The following is a 21,411-nucleotide window of genomic DNA, read 5'->3' on the forward strand; positions in this document are numbered from 1 at the left end:
ACATTTACCTTGCTGGGGGGTCAGCAGGCAGCAACTCCTGAAAATGATTGATATTTGTATGGATAGCAATGCAGGATGTTTCTTACTATTTTATGCATCATTTTTGCAGGCATGTAAAACATTTGGGCAATTCCCCGTGCATTGAATGTTTGCACACCACTGTTCAGCCCCTCTTGCAATGCTGTGGCCACATCTTCGACAGACGTCAGATCAACTGCTTTCCTCCCTCTGCCACATAGCACTTCAAAGAAATTGTCTTTTTGAATTTTGTAATTATTTTCTCTAGATTCTTAGCAGACATGGGACCAATGGCTTTTTTCATACCCTTGAGTGTCCGGAACTTCCTGGGGCTAGTGGCGCATAGTCACAATTCTTGTAAAAGAGCTTTACCAGTAGCACATGATCCTTCTTTGAGATGGTCATATTGGGCATCTCGTATGCGTACAGCATCATCTGTTGGTCAGATTTTTGTCACATGACCTTTCCCCCTCCATCGATAATATGCTCTTTTTGATGTTATTCTGAGTTGTAGTTCTCTTTCTACGGTGTTTTGAAACTGGAACTTCAATTATGGACACCTGTTGTGTATCAACAAGACAGGTTAGATGCAAAGGAGGAGGTGTGTTCATTGCAGTTGACTTTTTCTTCTATCGTGCCCAAAATTGGGTCCGATGGTGAAGTTAGGCAGTTGCCATTACCATATCTAGTTTCTTGAGTTAATTTACCAGATCTTTTTATCAGGCATCTGATTCTGCCATAGAATCATTCAGAGAAAGTCTACCGTCAGTATTGTGGAAATACCCAGATCATGAAGTGTTACTTGAAGGCAAGTTCAGTGTACCAAGTGTAGACTGGGATGTCTATGGATTCACTGCTGGTGGTACAGAGAAAACAGTTTTCCAGAAACTGCCTTGAACAGATACTTAGAAAGTCCACTTGCAGTGGAAATATTTTAGACCTCATAGCTACGAACAGGCCTGACCTTATCGACTGTGTCAGTATAGGGACAGGGATTAGTGATGATGATATCATCATTGTGACAATGGTTACTAAAATTAATAAATCCTTCAGGAAGACTAGGAGAGAATTTTTACTAGCTAAGCGGTTGTTAGTATCTGACTTCGAAAATGTACATAATTTAATTTCAGTATGATGGATGTAGAAGAATTATGGGCAGAGTTTAAACGCATTATATATTACACTGTGGAAAAGTACATGCCGAATAAGCAGATTAAGATGGGAAAAGACCAACCGTGGTTTACCCAAAAAATCTAGAAAATGCTGAGGGAGCAGAATGCTGCACTCGTGGTCCAAAAAGTAAAATCAAATGACGACAGGCAAAAATTGTAAAAATTCATGCATCTGTAAAAAGATGGATATGCAAAGCATATAACATCTAGCCAAGAACCAAAGAAAATTCAGATCCTATCTAAAATTGCTAAGTGTGTCATTCACAGACCAGCATTTATTTAGACTGCAATGCTCGTGCAAAACTTGGAATGTTCTTCACTCAAACCATGGATTAAGGGCAGCAGGCAGGTTTCATATTCTTAGAGTTCTAGGAAGCGTTTTACATGGTGCCCAACAGCAGACCATTAATGAAGGTATGAGCATACAGAATAGGTTCCCAGATATGTGAGTGGAATGAAGACTTCTTATGTAATGGAACTCGACAGCGAGTAGTCATCAGAGACAAGGATATAGTCAGGAGTGCCCAATGGAAGTACGAAAGTACCACACCTATTATCTATATACATAAATGATCTGATACACAGAGTGAGCAGCAGTTTACTGCTGTTTGGTGATGACATTGTGGTGTACAGGAAGGAATCGTCATTGGGTGACTGTAGGAGGATAAATGATGACTTGGATAGAATTTCTTGCTGGCATGATGAAGGGCAGCATACTTTTAAAATATAGAAAAATGTAAGTTAAGGTGGATGAGAAGCAATTCTGTAATATTCGAATACAGCATTGATAGTGCGCTGCTGGAGACAGCAAAGTGATGTAAAATAAACAAGCACGTGGTAGTAGGGAAGGTAAATGGTCAAGTACATTTTATTGAGAAATTCTGGGAAAGTGCAGCTCATCTATGAACGAGACGGCACTCAGAACACTAGTGTGATGCATTCTTGAGTGCTACTCGAGTGAGTTTCCCACCAGTTCAGATTAAAGGAAGACATCAAAGAAATTCGGAGATGGGCTTTTAGATTTTGTACCAGTAGGTTCAATCACAGATTTAGGGAAGGTTCTTCAGGTAGAGGATAGAATTTCTTTATTACTTTTCAGGATCTGTTCGTGGTAAATCGCCTACTTTATATTGTATTATTCCTCTGTCTACACTTCCTTAATTAACAGTTCTCTAATAGTTGTTTCAGTCTCTTGTGCCACTGTGTATTTTCATTGGCTAGTCTGTCAATTTCAATAGCAGTTGTTGATTTACAACCTACTACTTCTATAGGTGTGATTGAATCTGGTAATTTGCTTAGTACTATTTCAAAGCCTCTGATTAGCATGACCCACTTAAAATGCTTGTCATTAAAATACGCTCTACGTAACCTGCATAACATTCACAGAAAGACGCAATGAAAAAGGCTGCTTAACATTTAAGCTTTCAGGCAAAAAGTCCTACTTTCAAAATAGAAAACAAACAGATGCACATGCATGCGCACGCACACACACACACAGACACACACACACACACACACACACACACACACACACACACACACAAACCTAAGCATATCATAGCTCAGTGCATATTGCCATTATATCCGGGCACTATAGGATTACTTTAGTCATGGGACATCATTGTGTTATAATGGAAGGATCAAATCTGCTATAAAAAGATAAATTCTACAAACCCTCATTACGTTCCTTGACCGTTCTTGTCCATCAAAAAATTACAAGCAGAAATACAGTACTAAACAAGCAGAAATGAAGTACTAATAAGCAACCGGTCTGGATAACTAATGGCATTAGCATGACAACTGGAAGCAGGAGATGTGTTGTAATACATAAGACAGCCGCAGTCCAATTAAGAGTTTCACATTGGATATCACTGTGCACATCCCTGAAATATGTCGTCAGACAAACTAAAACAATCCGATCTACCAGAGTTGTGCAAAATTTTTAAAACCATGTCCATTCGGTAGTTGACAAGTTGAAATGAAACTTTGTTGGTACAAGCAAGTATATAGAACTTTAAAAAAGCTAGTGTTCCAAAATAATAGTCACATGCAGCTATTTGAAACAAGCATACAGGAACTTGAATCGACTGTCAAATCATTGCAAAGTAAAGACCCACATGGTAATCATGAAATATCTAGTAGACTAATGGTCAGTAAACCTTATACTTTTTCCTGTGTTCAGTCACTTGTGCAATGTCTATATTAGACACAGTCAGTTTCCCAGGGTGTATTAAGCCCTGGAAAATCCAGGAAAAACCTGAGAATTTTTTCATCAGGGAGAAAACTCGGAAAAACCCAGAAATTTTCTTATAATTCCAAGAATTTTTCATTGTTTTAGTTTTCATTTAAATTTTTGTAATCTTGACTGATAAGAACTGCTGCTCTAACAAAGAACTTTATCTTAGCTAACTAATGCAGCAATAAAACAAAAACGAGAGAAAAACACCAGTATAAAACTTAAGTTGTAAAGAAAGTGCGTCATTTACAACAACAAAACATAGGGCGCGCACACACAAGCGATTTCCGACAGAGAAATGTGTCAAAGAATTTATGACAAAAGCTATGCAATACTTTATTACAACAACCATTTCCTTTCAGTAGTTGACAAGTTGAAATGAAACTTCGTTGGTACAAGCATGACATCACAGCTGTTTGAATCAGGTTTATTTGAGCTGTCACCAGTGGGATCATGCACATGCACAGCACTGAAGCTGCGTGTGAGCAGCACCGTTTCCCGCTTCTCACTACTTGAAGTGGGGCAGTTAGTTGTATAAGCAGTAACTGCAAGCACCCAGAGGCTACCCGCAAAAATTTTTCTGCTGCTCCCAAGCTGCCACATTCATGCATGCACAGAGCAGTCAGAATTGTAGTGGCGAGTAGTCTCCACAGGACCTGTGTTTGTTTCATGATTTTGCTGTTCTCTCTTCATTTACAGCCTCACCTCAAATAAAACCAAAATTAATTTTTGTGGCAGGGAACTATCGATTGAATTAAAACACACCCACATAATTACGGAAGACTAAAATATGTTATTAGTTTCAATTTTCTGATTTTGTTTCCTCCTCATTAGCAATCGAGCATTAATTCTACATACACATCCACATCTACATCCATTCTCCGCAAGCCACCCGACGGTGTGTAGCGGAGGGTACCCTCAGTACCTCTATCGGTTCTCCCTTCTATTCCAGTCTTGTATTGTTCGTGGAAAGAAAGATTGTCGGTATGCCTCTGTGTTGGCTCTAATCTCTCTGATCTTATCCTCATGGTGTCTTCGCGAGGTATACTGCTTGACTCCTTGGTGAAGGTATGTTCTCGAAACTTCAACAAAAGCCCATACCGAGCTACTGAGCGTTTCTCTTGCAGAGCCTTCCACTTCAGTTTGTTTATCATCTCTATAACGCTTTCGCGATTACTAAATGAGCCTGTAACGAAGCACGCTGCTCTCTGTTGGATCTTCTCTCTCTCTCTTCTATCAACCCTCTCTGGTACGGATCCCACTCTGGTGAGCGGTATTCAAGCAGTGGACGAACAAGTGTACTGTAACCTACTTCCTTTGTTTTCGGACTGCATTTCCTAAGGATTCTTCCAAATCACTCCTAATGCCTACTCCCAGCTAATTTATGGAATTAACTGCTTCCAGTTGCTGACCTGCTACATTGTAGCTAAATGATAAAGGATATTTCTTTCTGTGTATTCGCAGCACATTACACTTGTCTACACCGAGATTCAGTTGCCATTCCCTGCACCATGCGTCAATTCGTTGCAGATCCTCCTGCATTTCAGTACAACCTCTCGATATACTACAGCATCATCCGAAAAAAGCCTCATTGAACTTCTGATGTTATCTACAAGGTCATTTATATATATTGTGAATAGCAACAGTCCTATGACACTCCCCTGCGGCACACCTGAAATCACTCTTACTTCGAAAGACTTCTCTCCATTGAGAATGACGTGATGCGTTCTGTTATCTAGGAACTCTTCAGTCCAATCTCACAATTGGTCTGATAGTCCATGTGCTCTTCCTTTGTTCATTAAACGACTGTGGGGAACTGTATCAAGTGCCTTGCAAAAGTCAAGAAACACGGCATCTACTTGGGAACCTGTCTCTATGGCCCTCTGAGTCTCGTGGATGTATAGCGCGCGCTGGGTATCACACAATCGTCTTTTTCAAAACCCATGCTGATTCCTGCAGAGTAGATTTCTAGTTTCCAGAAAAGTAATTATACTCGCTTTGCAGAACAATGAAATTATTTTTGTTGGTTTACTAAATGATATTTCTTTTATTCATCTTTCCTGAGAGGCTGTCAGTTCATGAAACAAAGTGTTCCATTCCACACTACTGGCTAGGTTAATCTATTCGCTGAATTTCAAGTGCTCGTTTTTAACTTCTGGTATGTGCGGCATTGTGCCATGATAAAGAACCAAACATGAGATGGAGCAGTACTGGCACTCCAAGAAAACTGACATCTTGAGAGCTGCAGCAAATTTTACATACTTGTATTTTGTAAAACACAATGTTTTTCGATCACAATACATGTTTCAACACTTGTCTGGTACCTCCTCTAGGCTTGCTGTTATTTCTTACTTTGTATTGTTTATGTCTTAAATTTATAGAACACAATTCTTCAGTAAAGTATAGACTGGCAGCACACTATGTTTATCCATTGTGGCTCCCCACAAGGCTTTATATTTACTCCTAGAACAAAATATAAACTGCCAGGTATACAGTTTCTAGGCTTAATAAATAACCTTGTCAAATTTTTATACTGTTTGAAAAGTTTGTTTGGAGTATACAAACTGTGATTCCCCCACCCTCCCCCTCCGTCTTTACCAAGAAATTTGTATGGTGCTTTGAGTTGTAGAGTCTAGTTTTGAAATGGATATTATGCCAAGGACTGCTTTCCAGGCTGGATAAGATTTAATAAATCAGTTGACCTAAGTACAATAACTCCACGTGTCCCCTCTGAACAGCATGGCGCAGTGCAGTATATGGTCACTCAATGCCCCACAACACATGAAATTCCAAACTGAAACAAGATGAAAAGTGTACGAACAGAGCAAACACCAAGTACGGGTTTCCTATGTCATTGTAGCTGTGCATGTGCAGTAAAACTTGTTTCTTTGACGCTCTCCGACAACTGTTCAAATGAATATACATTTTACTGGTAGCAGGAAAATACTGTGAACGGTGCTCTGAGAAGCATTACTTTTAAAGTAAATTTCCTTTCATGCAAGATGAATTATGTTACACATGAGAATGTGTGATTAATTTCTTCAATCATGGAGCATTTGACTCTCATTCAAAACTTAAAAATTTGAGGACCTAGCCACTTATGAAAATTTCGGACCCATAAGACCAGACATTTATGTCATCATTTAAAATTTTACTGACCCAATTGTGTTTGATATATCTTAAAGGGTAACACATGCAATGAAGACCAATATTATACGTGGAAGCTTAGCTTTACTTGTAGCTATATGCCATTAACTTTGCTATTTAACAGTTATGTTGCTATTGGCTGACTACATCACGTGTCCTATGTTCTGAATATCTGCTGTTTCTAGGTGGCGAGATCATGACGAGCTATGATTCGCTGACAAACTCGATTTCATATTTTGGAAACCAACATGCTGTGTTTGGTGGTAGTATTTATACTTTTATAATATGAAAATATGCAGCATAGAAGCTGTTGCACATTAAAATATATATATATATATATATCTTTACAAGCCCCCCCCCCCCTCTCCTCTCTCTCTCTCTCTCTCTCTCTCTCTCTCTCTCTCTCTCTCTCTCTCTCATAAGGTGCTGGTGTATAAAACCTTCAACATCCAAATGATCGATAAGTTTGTTCAGAGAGAAAGTATGTTGTCACTTACCATGGAGAAAGTGTGTTTTCAACTGGGGAAATGTGTATTTTCACCCAGGAGAAAGTGTATTTTGACTGGGAAATTTGGGGAAAATCCGGGAATTTATTCCCTCCTGCCCTGTCTGCGTACACATTCTGTTTCCAGACAAATTAAAATACAGGTTAATAAAACTACTTCATAGAAAAGGAGAAAGAGCTAATGCTACCCATGTTTTCAAAAGGCATAAAGAAGGCAATGTATAAGAGTAGTAACACGTCTCATTACCTGTCATTCGTCAGACTTGCTGTTTGCCTTCATGAAAAGAGCATCCGCAGAAAATATAGTTCATTCTTTTGTTTATGTGAGGCAATTGCAAGGATAAATGATATTAATGCGGACAGTAGGTCTGTTGTTTTGATTTAGCAGAAATATTTGACTGTCTGGACTATGCTACCATATTTCAGAAGTTGCACCATTACAAAAAGGGGAGAGGGGAGAATGCTTGAATGATGATCCTTTTACATTTAGAAAATAAAAATAGGAAGGTTGGAGGACAGTGTCAATAACAAGCAACAGGTTAGTATCTGATATGTGTGCTGTAAAGTGTGAGGGTGCCACAGGTTTCTTTACTAGGTTAGTTGTTTTTCTTAACATGTTTCTCAGCTGTGTGCCACCAAACATGGAAGATTATCCAAACATGTGTCTTTGTGCAAGATGTGGAAAGGAAAGGAAAGGAATGTGATGAGTTGAACAAGTAGGGTAGTGGATAATTTTGGCTGGTGGGTCTACTGAAAATAGATTCAGAATTTATGATAACAAAACCCAGTTCATAAAGTTTATAAGAAGGACTTTGTGTAAAAGTTAAATTTTACTGACTAAGGTGATCAAAACACCTGAGATGCTAATGTTCTAAATTCGTTGGCCTGAAGGTAGACGAAAAACTCTTTGGAAGTATCACATTCAGGGCTTGGTCAGAAACTAAATACTGCTATCTTACTGTAAGAATAACATCCACTGTTTCTGGCATTGAAATGCAAAAGTTTGTTTGCTTTGCATATTGTGTCATCTGAAAGAATATCTGTAGGCAGATAAGCGCAATCAGAACAATCTGCACTGTCAAAAGGAACTGCCATATTCACTCGGTAAATACTAAATGGAAAAACAACATATACTATGCCACAATTGTTTCACAATTGTGCAGAAACATATGCACTATTCTACAGGTTTCATTTTTGTTATGCTTCCAGTGGACCTGAAACATTTAAATGATCACTTAATGTTTCAAAATGTAAACTCAAAGGCTGGCATGGCACACTCCTTTTTCTCTCTGCAAAAGTTTTGAGTCTTGTGCTGGAAAGCCTAATTTACTGTGGAAACTACTGCCACGTGTTGTGACGCCTACAGTGTGGCATAGCGGTTAGTGTCACTGGCTGCTTGCTATGAGAAGCCAGTTCAGACTCGACCACCAGCAGTTATTTCTTATTTACTACTTATCATTTCTGGAAGGTTTCTAAAATATTGTACATCTGAAATGTTTGTATATTCAGGAATACTCATTGCTCATACAAATAGCTTCTGTTTTGGCTATACTTAGGTGTTTGTAATAAGCATGCTTTCAGTGCTAAGTGTGGTATTGCATTGACAACCCTTCTTTCAGATTTTGACTTGAGTGTGGTTATGAAGTGACACTGTTGTGTGGAGATGCCAGGTACTTCAAAACATCTACATTACATGCCTCCAATTAAGTAACATAAAAGCCATCTCCTACACAGACATGAATTGGAATACAAGCAATACAGCATTCCCAAGGTCTGCATGTTAGAAGAGCAGTGGATTCCAAAACAGCAACAAGTGAGCTGCAGATAAAGCAATGGCCAGTTTTCTCTGGAGATACGGGTCAGGATACGACAAAATGGCTGAAAGAATTTGGCAGTAACCAAATACAACAGGTAGGATAACATCATGTGTGTGGAACTATTAAGAAAAGCTCAGTAACTGAGATAATTGGAGGCCGAACAGAAGAAAGCATTTGGCAACAATCAGCAGCCAAGGGCTCATAGTGGAAGAACAATTAAAGAACAAGACTCACCATCATGGGGAAATGTGACTGTCATAAAGAAGGATGTTTTGGCCTTTGTCGCATTGTGAATCCAAATATAACAGAAGCTGACAAACCCCTCACATGATAAAAGGAGTTGCAGAAGACATGCACCAATCTTTTCAGGTGAAGGATGGCACAGCACCTGAGGAATTCATGAAGTGGTGCCATCACATTGAGAAAATGCAACTTTGACAAGTTCAGTTTCATGAATGTGATAAAATGGGCGCTAAATAAATAAGTCACGTGAAAGAAGCATGAGGACTTCTGAATGTGGTCCCTATGACAGACCACCATAACCTCAACCCCCTCATGAGTCAGGTAATGAAAGGAAAGATAAAGCATTTTATAGCAACCAGTAGTACTATTTGACCAAGACAGCAAGAGATAGAAGCCATGGATGCTGACCTGATGCGTCAGGAGGTAGTAGAGAAAGCTGAAGAAGAGATATATCAAAGGTTGGGCTTGGCTCACTCGAACCTACGCCGCAGCTATCAAACAACAGTACCCAACCAACACAGGTACAACCAGCTCGTACATCAAGTGTAACATCCCATAGGAGAGCAGAAACTTGCAGGATGGAGGACAACACACAGTTATGTTTCCACAATGGACAACTTGGACAATGTATGCTACTGCAGAGAAAGGACATGAATTTTTGACAACTACTATGACTTCAGACTGCCAAATGTCGACCATAATGACACTTCTATTAACATCACCCATTGGGACGAAGCCCATTAGCGTACCCTGGCGGTGGTCACTCGCCAGCACGCTGTAGCCGTTGTCCGTCACTGTACAAAGGTACCAATCACTCTCCTAGTAGCCAACTTCAAGAAAACCAAGCAAGGTGACCACCTATGGTGGTGAGGCTGCACAAGGAAATCCTTCATGGACAACAGTTTCCAAGATGTCAGGAAGTCTCGTTGAAGTCGTCATCTGTGGCCACCTTTCTAGGTGGTAGTTGATTCAAGGGCTTTCTTTTCTATAGTGTTGAATGCTTATAGTCGTGAGCTACAGAAGATGATGATTTGTGATATGAAAGTGACTGCTTTGGAACTCACTGTCTGTGCATTGCTAGAATAAGTATCAATTTGTTGTTTTAGCAGAATGTAGTCATGATGTTAATCTCAAATGGGACTTCTTGCAGGCGTCACAAGAAGTCATACACTGTGGGAGATGAGAGCTCCAGATTGCCAAGATACTGTAACAAGAGCACATATTAAAGATTGTTATGGGCAGTGCATTGTTGTCGAAGACATTAACCCACTGCCATAAATGAGACAATTGCAAAAAGAGAACTTTGGATCACTAACTGTCACAAGCAGCCACAACTCATCCATATAGGTATGTGGAGAGAGGCAGGCAAACCAGTTCAGTTTGTATCATTGACAAAGAACTGTACTCTGCTACCACTGCAGACAATGCTGGGGAGAAGTTACTATCGAACTGCAAGTAAGCTGTAGCCTGACTGAGGAACAATGTCGGCAAGTGAATTCTGAGTCAATTTTTAGATGCTCTCAAATTCAGAGTGGAAAAAAAAAGACAGGCCAAGTGGCCCACGGTAAAACACCTTATGAACACAGGGGATTAGCCAGCACTCATACAGTGTGTTGTCAGCTGATAATATGGGAGGAAATGGAGATGATGTTGCAAGATGACATCATTGAACCTTCAGAAAGTCCTTGTTCCTCTCCTGTGATTGGAGGAGGAGAATGGCACACGGCACTTCTACGCTGGCGGAACAAAACCATGGAGAAAGACTTCTTGAAAGGAGCAAAGCATTTCTCAGCTACAGACATGCAGACAGGCATGATGAGGCTCTCCTGATGGTGTGTGAGTTCAAAGTTATTTGCCTGGACTGTGTAATGCTCCAGCCACCTTCAGATGCATGATGGACAACCTGCTTCGGTACCTATGACTTTGCTAGAGGGATGACTTTTTTTTTAAGACACTTGAACATCCAAGGTGCCTAACAACCGTGTTGAAGTGTGTTAAGGATGCTGGCCTTTACTTAATCTAAAAGTAGTGGCCCTCTGCTGCCCAAGAAGTGAAAAAATCTTGGATCTGCTGAATGGTGCTTGTCTGGAGAAAATAAGAGCAGTCACAGATTTTATGACTGCTCGGCACATTCGCTATGTAAGAAGTTTTTTCAGACTGTGCTTGTGTTTCTGGCAGTTCATAAAGGTTTTCACTACCAAAGCACATCCCTTACAGGAGCTACTGCAGGGAGATGACAGATTTTCATGGAACATGGTACACTTAAACTCTTTCCTTGATCTTAAGGAGGCGCTAACATCTCCATTCCAACCACTGTGTGACAAGAATGCAGAGACAAAACTTCACACAGACATTAGAGGCTGTGGGATAGATGCAGTTGTAGTGCAAGTTCAGAAGTTACTCAAAAGGTTATGCAAAAGAGTGCAGTTGTTAGGTCATAAACAGGTTCCAACCATATTTATTTGGCAAACAGTGCACTGTTGTGACTGATCACCATTCTCTGTGGTAGCTGAAAAGTATGAAGAATCTGTGGGGTCAACTGGCTGCTGGACACTGATACTTCGGGAACACATCACCACAGTACTATCAAAAGTGGATGCGAACACAAAGGCACTGACTGTAGTTTCATAGCACCCAGCGCAAGGGTACTCTCCTTCTCGGAGCAGTCTTCATGCTACTTTTGGCCGGACCCTGTCTTCCATCAGACATTTTCTTGTGAAATGATGCTGTTACATAGTAACAGGTGTTAGTGGGTTCACAAACAAGGTTTATTATCCCAATTACAAATCAGTTTATTTTCTGATCAGCAGTAAGTTCATGCAACCAGATAACAACATAAATAGACTTCCTTATGATTCTGAGTCAAATTCAGTTCTGTGTTGCACGTCTCCATTATAGAAAGAAACATTCCAAGTAGGAAAAATATATATAAGAAAAGATGCTGTAACTTACCAAACGAGAAAGCACTGGTAGATAGACACAATAAAAAGCACACAAACACACAACAAATTTCAAGCTTTCGCAACCCAAGGTTGCTTCATCAGGAAAGAGGGAAGGAGAGGGAAAGACGAAAGGATGTGGGTTTTTAGGGAGATGGTAAGGAATCATTCCAATCCCGGGAGCAGAAAGACTTACCTTTGGGGGGGGGCGGACAGGTATACACTCGCGCGCGCGCGCACACACACGCACACACACACACACACACACACACAAGCAGACATATGTAAAGGCAAAGAGTTTGGGCAGAGATGTCAGTCGAGGCAATGATCCAACTCCCCAAGACACTATCCAAATTGAACCCTGCCTGGAACAGTTCCGTCCTCTGTTACAGCGGGACCAACCTCCCCTTCCTCAAAATCACCCTCTCCAAACCTTCCAGGAATTTCCCCACTTCCAGCCTTGCCTCTCAATCCTTCTTGAAAAACCTTAATCCTACTCCCAACATCACCACAGGTGAAGCCCAGGCTATCCATGATCTGAAGGCTGACAAGGGTTCCACGACCGTGGTACTTGATCGTCGGGAGTATGTGGCTGAGGGACTGCGTCAGCTTTCTGACAACACTACATACAAAGTTTGCCAAGGTAATCCCATTCCTGATGTCCAGGCGGAGCCTCAAGGAATCCTCAGAACCTTAAGCCCCCTACAAAACCTTTCACCTGACTCCATCAACCTCCTGACCCCACTGACACCCCGCACCCCTACCTTCTATCTACTTCCTAAAATTCACAAACCCAATCATCCCGGCCGCCCCATTATAGCTGGTTACCAAGCCCCCACAGAACGTATCCCTGCCTATGTAGATCAACACCTTCAACCCATTACATGCAGTCTCCCATCCTTCATCAAAGACACCAACCACTTTCTCGAACACCTGGAATCCTTACCCAGTCTGTTACCCCCGGAAACCATCCTTGTAACCATTGATGCCACTTCCTTATACACAAATATTCCGCATGTACAGGGCCTCGCTGCGATGGAGCACTTCGTTTCACGCCGATCACCTGCCACCCTACCAAAAACCTCTTTCCTCATTACCTTAGTCAGCTTGATCCTAACTCACAACTTCTTCACTTTTGAAGGCCAGACATACCAACAATAAAAGGGAACAGCCATGGGCACCAGGATGGCCCCTCGTACGCCAACCTATTTATTGGTCGCTTAGAGGAAGCCTTCTTGGTTACCCAGGCCTGCCAACCCAAAGTTTGGTACAGATTTATTGATGACATCTTCATGATCTGGACTCACAGTGAAGAAGAATTCCAGAATTTCCTCTCCAACCTCAACTCCTTTGGTTCCATCAGATTCACTTGGTCCTACTCCAAATCCCATGCCACTTTCCCACTTTCCTCGATGTTGACCTCCATTTGTCCAATGGCCAGCTTCACACATCCGTCCACATCAAACCCACCAACAAGCAACAGTACCTCCATTATGACAGCTGCCACCCATTCCATATCAAACGATCCGTTCCCTACAGCCTAGGTCTTCGTGGCAAACGAATCTGCTCCAGTCCTGAATCCCTGAACCATTACACAAACAACCTGAAAACAGCTTTTGCATCCCGCAACTACCCTCCTGACCTGGTACAAAAGCAAATAGCTAGAACCACTTCCTCATCCCCTCAAACCCAGAACCTCCCACAGAAGAACCCCAAAAGTGCACCACTTGTGACAGGATACTTTCCAGGACTGGATCAGACTCTGAATGTAGCCCTCCAGCAGGGATAAGACTTCCTCAAATCCTGCCCTGAAACGAGTTCCATCCTTCATGAAATCCTCCCCACTCCACCAAGAGTGTCTTTCCGCCGTCCACCTAACCTTCGAAACCTCTTGGTTCATCCCTATGAAATCCCCAAACCACCTTCCCTACCCTCTGGCTCCTACCCTTGTAACCGCCCCCGGTGTAAAACCTGTCCCATGCACCCTCCCACCACCACATACTCCAGTCCTGTAACCCGGAAGGTGTACACGATCAAACGCAGAGCCATGTGCGAAAGCACCAATGTGATTTACCAACTGACCTGCCTACACTGTGAAGCTTTCTATGTGGGAATGACGAGCAACAAACTATCCATTCGCATGAATGGACACAGGCAGACAGTGTTTGTTGGTAATGAGGATCACCCTGTGGCTAAACATGTGTTGGTGCACGGCCAGCACATCTTGGCATGGTGTTACACTATCCAGGTTATCTGGATACTTCCCACTGACACCAACATATCAGAAATCCAGAGATGGGAACTTGCCCTTCAGTATAACCCCTATTCCCGTTACCCACCAGGCCTCAACCTCTGCTTATTTCAAGTTGCTGCCGCTCATACCTCGCCTGTCATTCAACAAACCTCTGTACTGTACTTGCGAAAGCTAGAATTTTGTGTGTATGTTTGTGTTTGTTTGTGTGTCTATCAACCTGCCAGCACTTTTGTTTGGTAAGTCTCATCATCTTTCTTTTTATATATATATATATATATATATATATATATATATATATATATATATATATATATATATATTTAAAAAGAAAGATGATGAGACTTACCAAACAAAAGCGCCGGCAGGTCGATAGACACACAAACAAACACAAACATACACACAAAAATCTAGCTTTCGCAACCAACGGTTGCCTCGTCAGGAAAGAGGGAAGGAGAAGGAAAGACAAAAGGATATGGGTTTTAAGGGAGAGGGTAAGGAGTCATTCCAATCCCGGGAGCGGAAAGACTTACCTTAGGGGGAAAAAAGGACAAGTATACACTCGCACACACACACACACATCCATCCGCACATACACAGACACAAGCAGACATTTGTAAAGGCAAATGTCTTTACAAATGTCTGCTTGTGTCTGTGTATGTGCGGATGGATGTGTGTGTGTGTGTGTGCGAGTGTATACCTGTCCTTTTTTTCCCCCTAAGGTAAGTCTTTCCGCTCCCGGGATTGGAATGACTCCTTACCCTCTCCCTTAAAACCCATATCCTTTTGTCTTTCCTTCTCCTTCCCTCTTTCCTGACGAGGCAACCGTTGGTTGCGAAAGCTAGATTTTTGTGTGTATGTTTGTGTTTGTTTGTGTGTCTATCGACCTGCCGGCGCTTTTGTTTGGTAAGTCTCATCATCTTTCTTTTTAAATATATTTTTCCCACGTGGAATGTTGCCCTCTATTTTATATATATATATATATATATATATATATATACGGTGTCCCAGCTATCTTGTCCACCCAAAATATCTCTGGAACAATAACAGCTATTGGAAAACGACTTTCACCGGTATCAATGTAGGCCTGGGGCCCATGAATGTACATATTTGGAAACATTCTAAAACAAAAGCATATGTGTTTTTTGACACAAACTTATGTTTTTTTTTAAAATGGAAGTCCTATATTTTTTCTTCAGCAATCCATAGCAAGACAAAGCACATACACAATGGCGTTGACTGCATCGCAATATTCCCATTACATCCCGAGATATTGAGACTCGAAGTGGACGCTTGAAATACCCGACATGTGCTGCTAGCGCAAGTCCTGAGGCTCAGGCGTGAATCCCATGCTGCCCGTAATCGCGATGACCGTATTATTCGTTTCGGACCTCTTGATAAGTATGGAGGTGTGATCACACATGTCAATCACATCACGATTACGGGCAGCATTTGGTTCACGCCTGAGCCTCAGGACGTACGCTAGCAGCGCATGTCGGGTGTTTCAAGCGTCAACTTCGCGTCTCAATATCTCGGGATGTAATGGGAATATTGCGATGCAGTCAACGCCATTGTGTATGTGCTTTGTCATGCTATGGATTGCTGAAGAAAAAATATAGGAGGTCCATTTTAAAAAACAAAAGTTTGTGTTAAAAAATACATATGCTTTTGTTTTAGAATGTTTCCAAATATGTATATTCATAGGCCCCAGCGCTACATTGATACCGGTGAAAGTCGTTTTCCAATAGCTGTTATTGTTCCAGAGATATTTTGGGTGGACAAGATAGCTGGGACACCCTGTGTGTGTGTGTGTGTGTGTGTGTGTGTGTGTGTGTGTGTGTCTAAATAAATAAAGAAAGATGATGAGACTTACCAAACAAAAGCGCTGGCAGGTCCATAGACACACAAACAAACACAAACATACACACAAAATTCTAGCTTTCGCAACCAATGGTTGCCTCGTCAGGAAAGAGGGAAGGAGAGGGAAAGACAAAAGGATTGGGTTTTAAGGGAGAGGGTAAGGAGTCATTCCAATCCCGGGAGCGGAAAGACTTACCTTAGGGGGAAAAAAGGACAGGTATACACTCGCGCGCGCGCGCGCACACACACACACACACACACACACACACACACACACACACACACACACACATCCATCCGCATGTACACAGACAGTGTATTGTCAGAGAGAAGGTCTTGCTATTGGAAACTGCCTAGCTGGTACCATTACCGAAGATACCATGATGTGATCGCTCTTATCAGAGATCACAAAAAGGGTGTGTTAGATTATACCTTAGACCTTACTTTTAGTTAAGTAAATGGGACAGATGCATATAGCATCTTTCAGGAACCACCATATACAAATTCAGTTACTTGAGCAGATTCATGTCACCCTTTATAATACCAAAATCCATTTTTCAGGTGTGTGATTCATATAATTTTGAAATTACCAACAGACCCCAACAGTATAGTATAGGCACTGAGTTGCAGACTTTGATAACAGGTGCAATGTTACGTGGCTTTATGCTTAATTACAGACTTACTATTTTATCAGTTGATTTGTTTTCACCACGTAACGCCTGCTGTTTACGTCCTTCTTCGTTGCTGAGCGATGTATCGCTTTTCGTTCTGATGCCGCAACTCTTCCTTTCCTATATCTTTACTACTTTTTATCTATATAAATGATGAACTATTGGTTTTGCCGTTTAACAACTTTTTAATAACTGTGGAAGTATTACAGGCATCGGGTCCCACCTAATGTGTCACCCGCCCATACGTTTTACACGAACCTTTCAAGACTCGATCGATCTATTTACAAAGAGAAATCAGAATATCTCTTCCTTTGACATTGTCCAACAACGACCTAGGAAGCTCAGCACCCTCGCGGCCCAGGCTCTTCCATGGCTCGCGATAGTTTGCAGCATTTGTTTTATTCCTTGCCCACTTGCCGCTACGTCGAACTTTCATGATGATCGTTGGGCAACGTCTTCCACATTATCTGCAACATAAATAAACTTTCTTCCCACAGTATTTCTGAAAACCCAAAAACAAACTTAAAGAACATAATAATAATAATAATAATAATAATAATAATAATAATAATAATTACTGTTCTTACAATTATTCGTATAAGTCTTGGTCGATTTAATGTGGGGTGGGACAGGCCTAAGCCTTGTGACACCACACAGGTCGCCATAAATAATGGGTATAATGGGCATTTATTTTTAACCCTATACAATTAAATGAAAGACAAACTTTAAATAACAGTAGTGAAGCTTCCAAACCCAAGACCAAATATTCTGATAAAATCAAAAGATAGTTTAGCAAATCTAATATTGAAATATCTATACACACCAATAAAACTTTAAAATTTAAATTACAACATAGAATCGGAGGTAATAAAGATAAATATGAAAAAATCTAATGTGTACAAACTGGAATGTGGTCAATGTAAAGGGCTCTACAAAGTACAAACTGGCCGATAGTTCTCTTTTAGATACAGAGAGCTACCAGCAAACACAATAAAATGGTGTTTGAATGTTATTTACAAGAGTCTTTGCATAACAGTACTAGTATTAATCATAATTTGAAAGTGTTGCTCGATACCCTGAAGGGCAAAAAGTTGGACGTTTTAGAAAACTTAGAAGTATGCAAGCATAAGAGGTGATAGAAAGATAATGTTCTTAATGATCAGATTGATTTCACTGACAAAGATTTTTTTTCAAAATATTTCGTGATGTTCTTTAATGCCTCTTAGGTTTACTCGTTTCCTGATAGACTTCATATTTTACAATTCTGCCAACAGCAGATATTCAACCAGTATTTCCTTGTTCTCATAACGTAGTCTACTGAGTAACTCATAGTACATTGACACTCCATTGGATTGTTATCAGGTTTGTTACGTACAGCATTTCTTCTGTGCTGATGAATGAAAATTTGAATTATGGTTAGTGAACCCAAATAAAGTGCATGTTGGCCTTAATATGATTCTGTAAGTCTATGAGGTCTGATACACTGAACGAATGACTTATTTCTACATTCATTTTTCAATACCTGGAGATGTTAGCCTTCAGTTCTCAGTGTAGCAGGTTTGCGTATCTCAAGTGGAGTACCTATTTATGGGTAATGTCTGTTTTATTGTAGTGTAGTTGGAGTCCACTGTCTCATACATTGCCCTCAGGGGCTCAGCATTCATTTGCTGAATATGAGCTTGGCGGCCCTGGGGTTCCTGAACTGAGGATTGGTAAGTGCTGCCAGTCTCCTGTTACTGTAAGTTCTGGGCATCGATGACCACTGTCTTGCATGGCTGCAGAACATAGTGTGTCGCAGGGAATGGGGATCTTGGTTTGACCCCTGTGGATCGCCAGGATGGAATAAACCTCATAAAAAACCCTCAATCTCAAGGTGTGCTGTGCACTGATGAGATGCACGGCTATTGAGGTGGAACAGTCATTAGCAGGCAATCTCTGGGGAACTTGCCGCACCTCAGTTGTAAAAGGCTTACTCGGGCACGTGAGGCTCTGTCTGAGTGGACCCTTGTTTCCCTAGCTGCTCATGGGACCGAGATGAAACACTCTAATTCTTCTTCTTCTTCTCCTTCTCCTCCTCCTTCTCCTTCTTCTCCCAGTGGGAAGGGTGTACCACCTGGGTGTATTCACACCCAATCCTCCAAACAAATGAGAGAGGCTAGCCCTCCTGATAATCTGCATCAGTTGAATTATAGTAACAGGGCTCAAGGAGTCATTAAGAGGAAGGAGGGGCGTTTGTAGTGTCCGCGTTCTACACTCCTGGAAATGGAAAAAAGAACACATTGACACTGGTGTGTCAGACCCAGCATACTTGCTCCGGACACTGCGAGAGGGCTGTACAAGCAATGATTACACGCACGGCACAGCGGACACACCAGGAACCGCGGTGTTGGCCGTCGAATGGCGCTAGCTGCGCAGCATTTGTGCACCGCCGCCGTCAGTGTCAGCCAGTTTGCCGTGGCATACGGAGCTCCATCGCAGTCTTTAACACTGGTAGCATGCCGCGACAGTGTGGACGTGAACCGTATGTGCAGTTGACGGACTTTGAGCGAGGGCGTATAGTGGGCATGCGGGAGGCCGGGTGGACGTACCGCCGAATTGCTCAACACGTGGGGCGTGAGGTCTCCACAGTACATCGATGTTGTCGCCAGTGGTTGGCGGAAGGTGCACGTGCCCGTCGACCTGGGACCGGACCGCAGCGACGCACGGATGCACGCCAAGACCGTAGGATCCTACGCAGTGCCGTAGGGGACCGCACCGCCACTTCCCAGCAAATTAGGGACACTGTTGCTCCTGGGGTATCGGCGAGGACCATTCGCAACAGTCTCCATGAAGCTGGGCTACGGTCCCGCACACCGTTAGGCCGTCTTCCGCTCACGCCCCAACATCGTGCAGCCCGCCTCCAGTGGTGTCGCGACAGGCGTGAATGGAGGGACGAATGGAGACGTGTCGTCTTCAGCGATGAGAGTCGCTTCTGCCTTGGTGCCAATGATGGCCGTATGCGTGTTTGGCGCCGTGCAGGTGAGCGCCACAATCAGGACTGCATACGACTGAGGCACACAGGGCCAACACCCGGCATCATGGTGTGGGGAGCGATCTCCTACACTGGCCGTACACCACTGGTGATCGTCGAGGGGACACTGAATAGTGCACGGTACATCCAAACCGTCATCGAACCCATCGTTCTACCATTCCTAGACCGGCAAGGGAACTTGCTGTTCCAACAGGACAATGCACGTCCGCATGTATCCCGTGCCACCCAACATGCTCTAGAAGGTGTAAGTCAACTACCCTGGCCAGCAAGATCTCCGGATCTGTCCCCCATTGAGCATGTTTGGGACTGGATGAAGCGTCGTCTCACGCAGTCTGCACGTCCAGCACGAACGCTGGTCCAACTGAGGCGCCAGGTGGAAATGGCATGGCAAGCCGTTCCACAGGACTACATCCAGCATCTCTACGATCGTCTCCATGGGAGAATAGCAGCCTGCGTTGCTGCGAAAGGTGGATATACACTGTACTAGTGCCGACATTGTGCATGCTCTGTTGCCTGTGTCTATGTGCCTGTGGTTCTGTCAGTGTGATCATGTGATGTATCTGACCCCAGGAATGTGTCAATAAAGTTCCCCTTCCTGGGACAATGAATTCACGGTGTTCTTATTTCAATTTCCAGGAGTGTATATCCATAAAGGCTTGTAAGGACTTACTGGAAGCCTGGAGTCTATTAAACGGCTGCAGAATGGTTCCCTACTGGTAGAGACTAACAGGCCAAAGCAGGCAGGACTACTTACGAAGACCAAACAATCGGGTGAATATGATGTAAATGTTGAACTGCACAGCTCCCTTAACTCTAACAAGGGTGTGGTCACATGCCATGACATTATGGATATCAACATAGCCGAACTTGAACAGGAATGGGCATTACGGGGGATAGTGGACATAGAGCAAAGGATGCTTAGGAATAATAGAGAAATTGAGAAGACTGCCACCTTCATTGTGACTATTAATTCTCCAGCATTGCCTGACCACATCATTTCAGGTTTCCTCAGACTTAGGGTTAGGTCTTACGTACCTAACCCTTTGTGGTGCTACAATTGCCAGCATGTTGGTCGAACAATACTGAGTTGTGGGTTTGAAGTGACCTGTGAGAAATGTGGTAAGGAAGCCCATGAAGCTGTGATTGACTTTCCATCTCATGCAGTCAGCGTTAATTGCTCTGGGAGCCACCCTGTCTGGAGCCGAGACTACCCTGTTTTTGCAGTTTTTCCATCAGTCATACACCCCTGAGATACGACGCTATGTACTCCACAAAAAGGACGACCTGAGTGGAGAGAGAGAGAGAGAGAGAGAGAGAGAGAGAGAGAGAGAGAGAGCTAGAGGAGGCGTTGGTATTTTCATCAGTACAGACTACCATTCCTCGCTCCTCTCACTTACAACGGCTTTACAAGCAGTTGCTGTATCAGTGCTCATGCGTCATCCATTGACAATATGTTCCCTTTATTTGCCCCCCACATGATGCACTCAATGAAGAGGCCCTAACTGACCTTATTACACAGCT

The 21,411-nt window shown here is 42.4% G+C and overlaps 1 protein-coding gene across 7 annotated transcripts in view; it reads left to right on the forward strand.

Annotated features, from left to right (window-relative positions):
* LOC126190754 (E3 SUMO-protein ligase PIAS3) overlaps positions 1–21,411 on the forward strand; it is a 261,787-nt gene that overhangs the window by 210,196 nt on the left and 30,180 nt on the right. Inside the window, exon 12 of one of the 7 annotated variants that reach the window (XM_049931265.1) lies at positions 6,759–6,874. The exons of the other annotated variants lie outside the window; for them this stretch is intronic. Within the exon in view, the coding sequence (XP_049787222.1) occupies positions 6,759–6,862 (104 nt within the window). The 3' untranslated portion in view covers positions 6,863–6,874. Of the gene's footprint in view, positions 1–6,758; positions 6,875–21,411 lie in introns of those variants that run through there. 7 annotated transcript variants of the gene reach the window in all.

The sequence above is a fragment of the Schistocerca cancellata genome, chromosome 6, assembly GCF_023864275.1.
Source record: "Schistocerca cancellata isolate TAMUIC-IGC-003103 chromosome 6, iqSchCanc2.1, whole genome shotgun sequence".
NCBI lineage: Eukaryota > Metazoa > Arthropoda > Insecta > Orthoptera > Acrididae > Schistocerca > Schistocerca cancellata.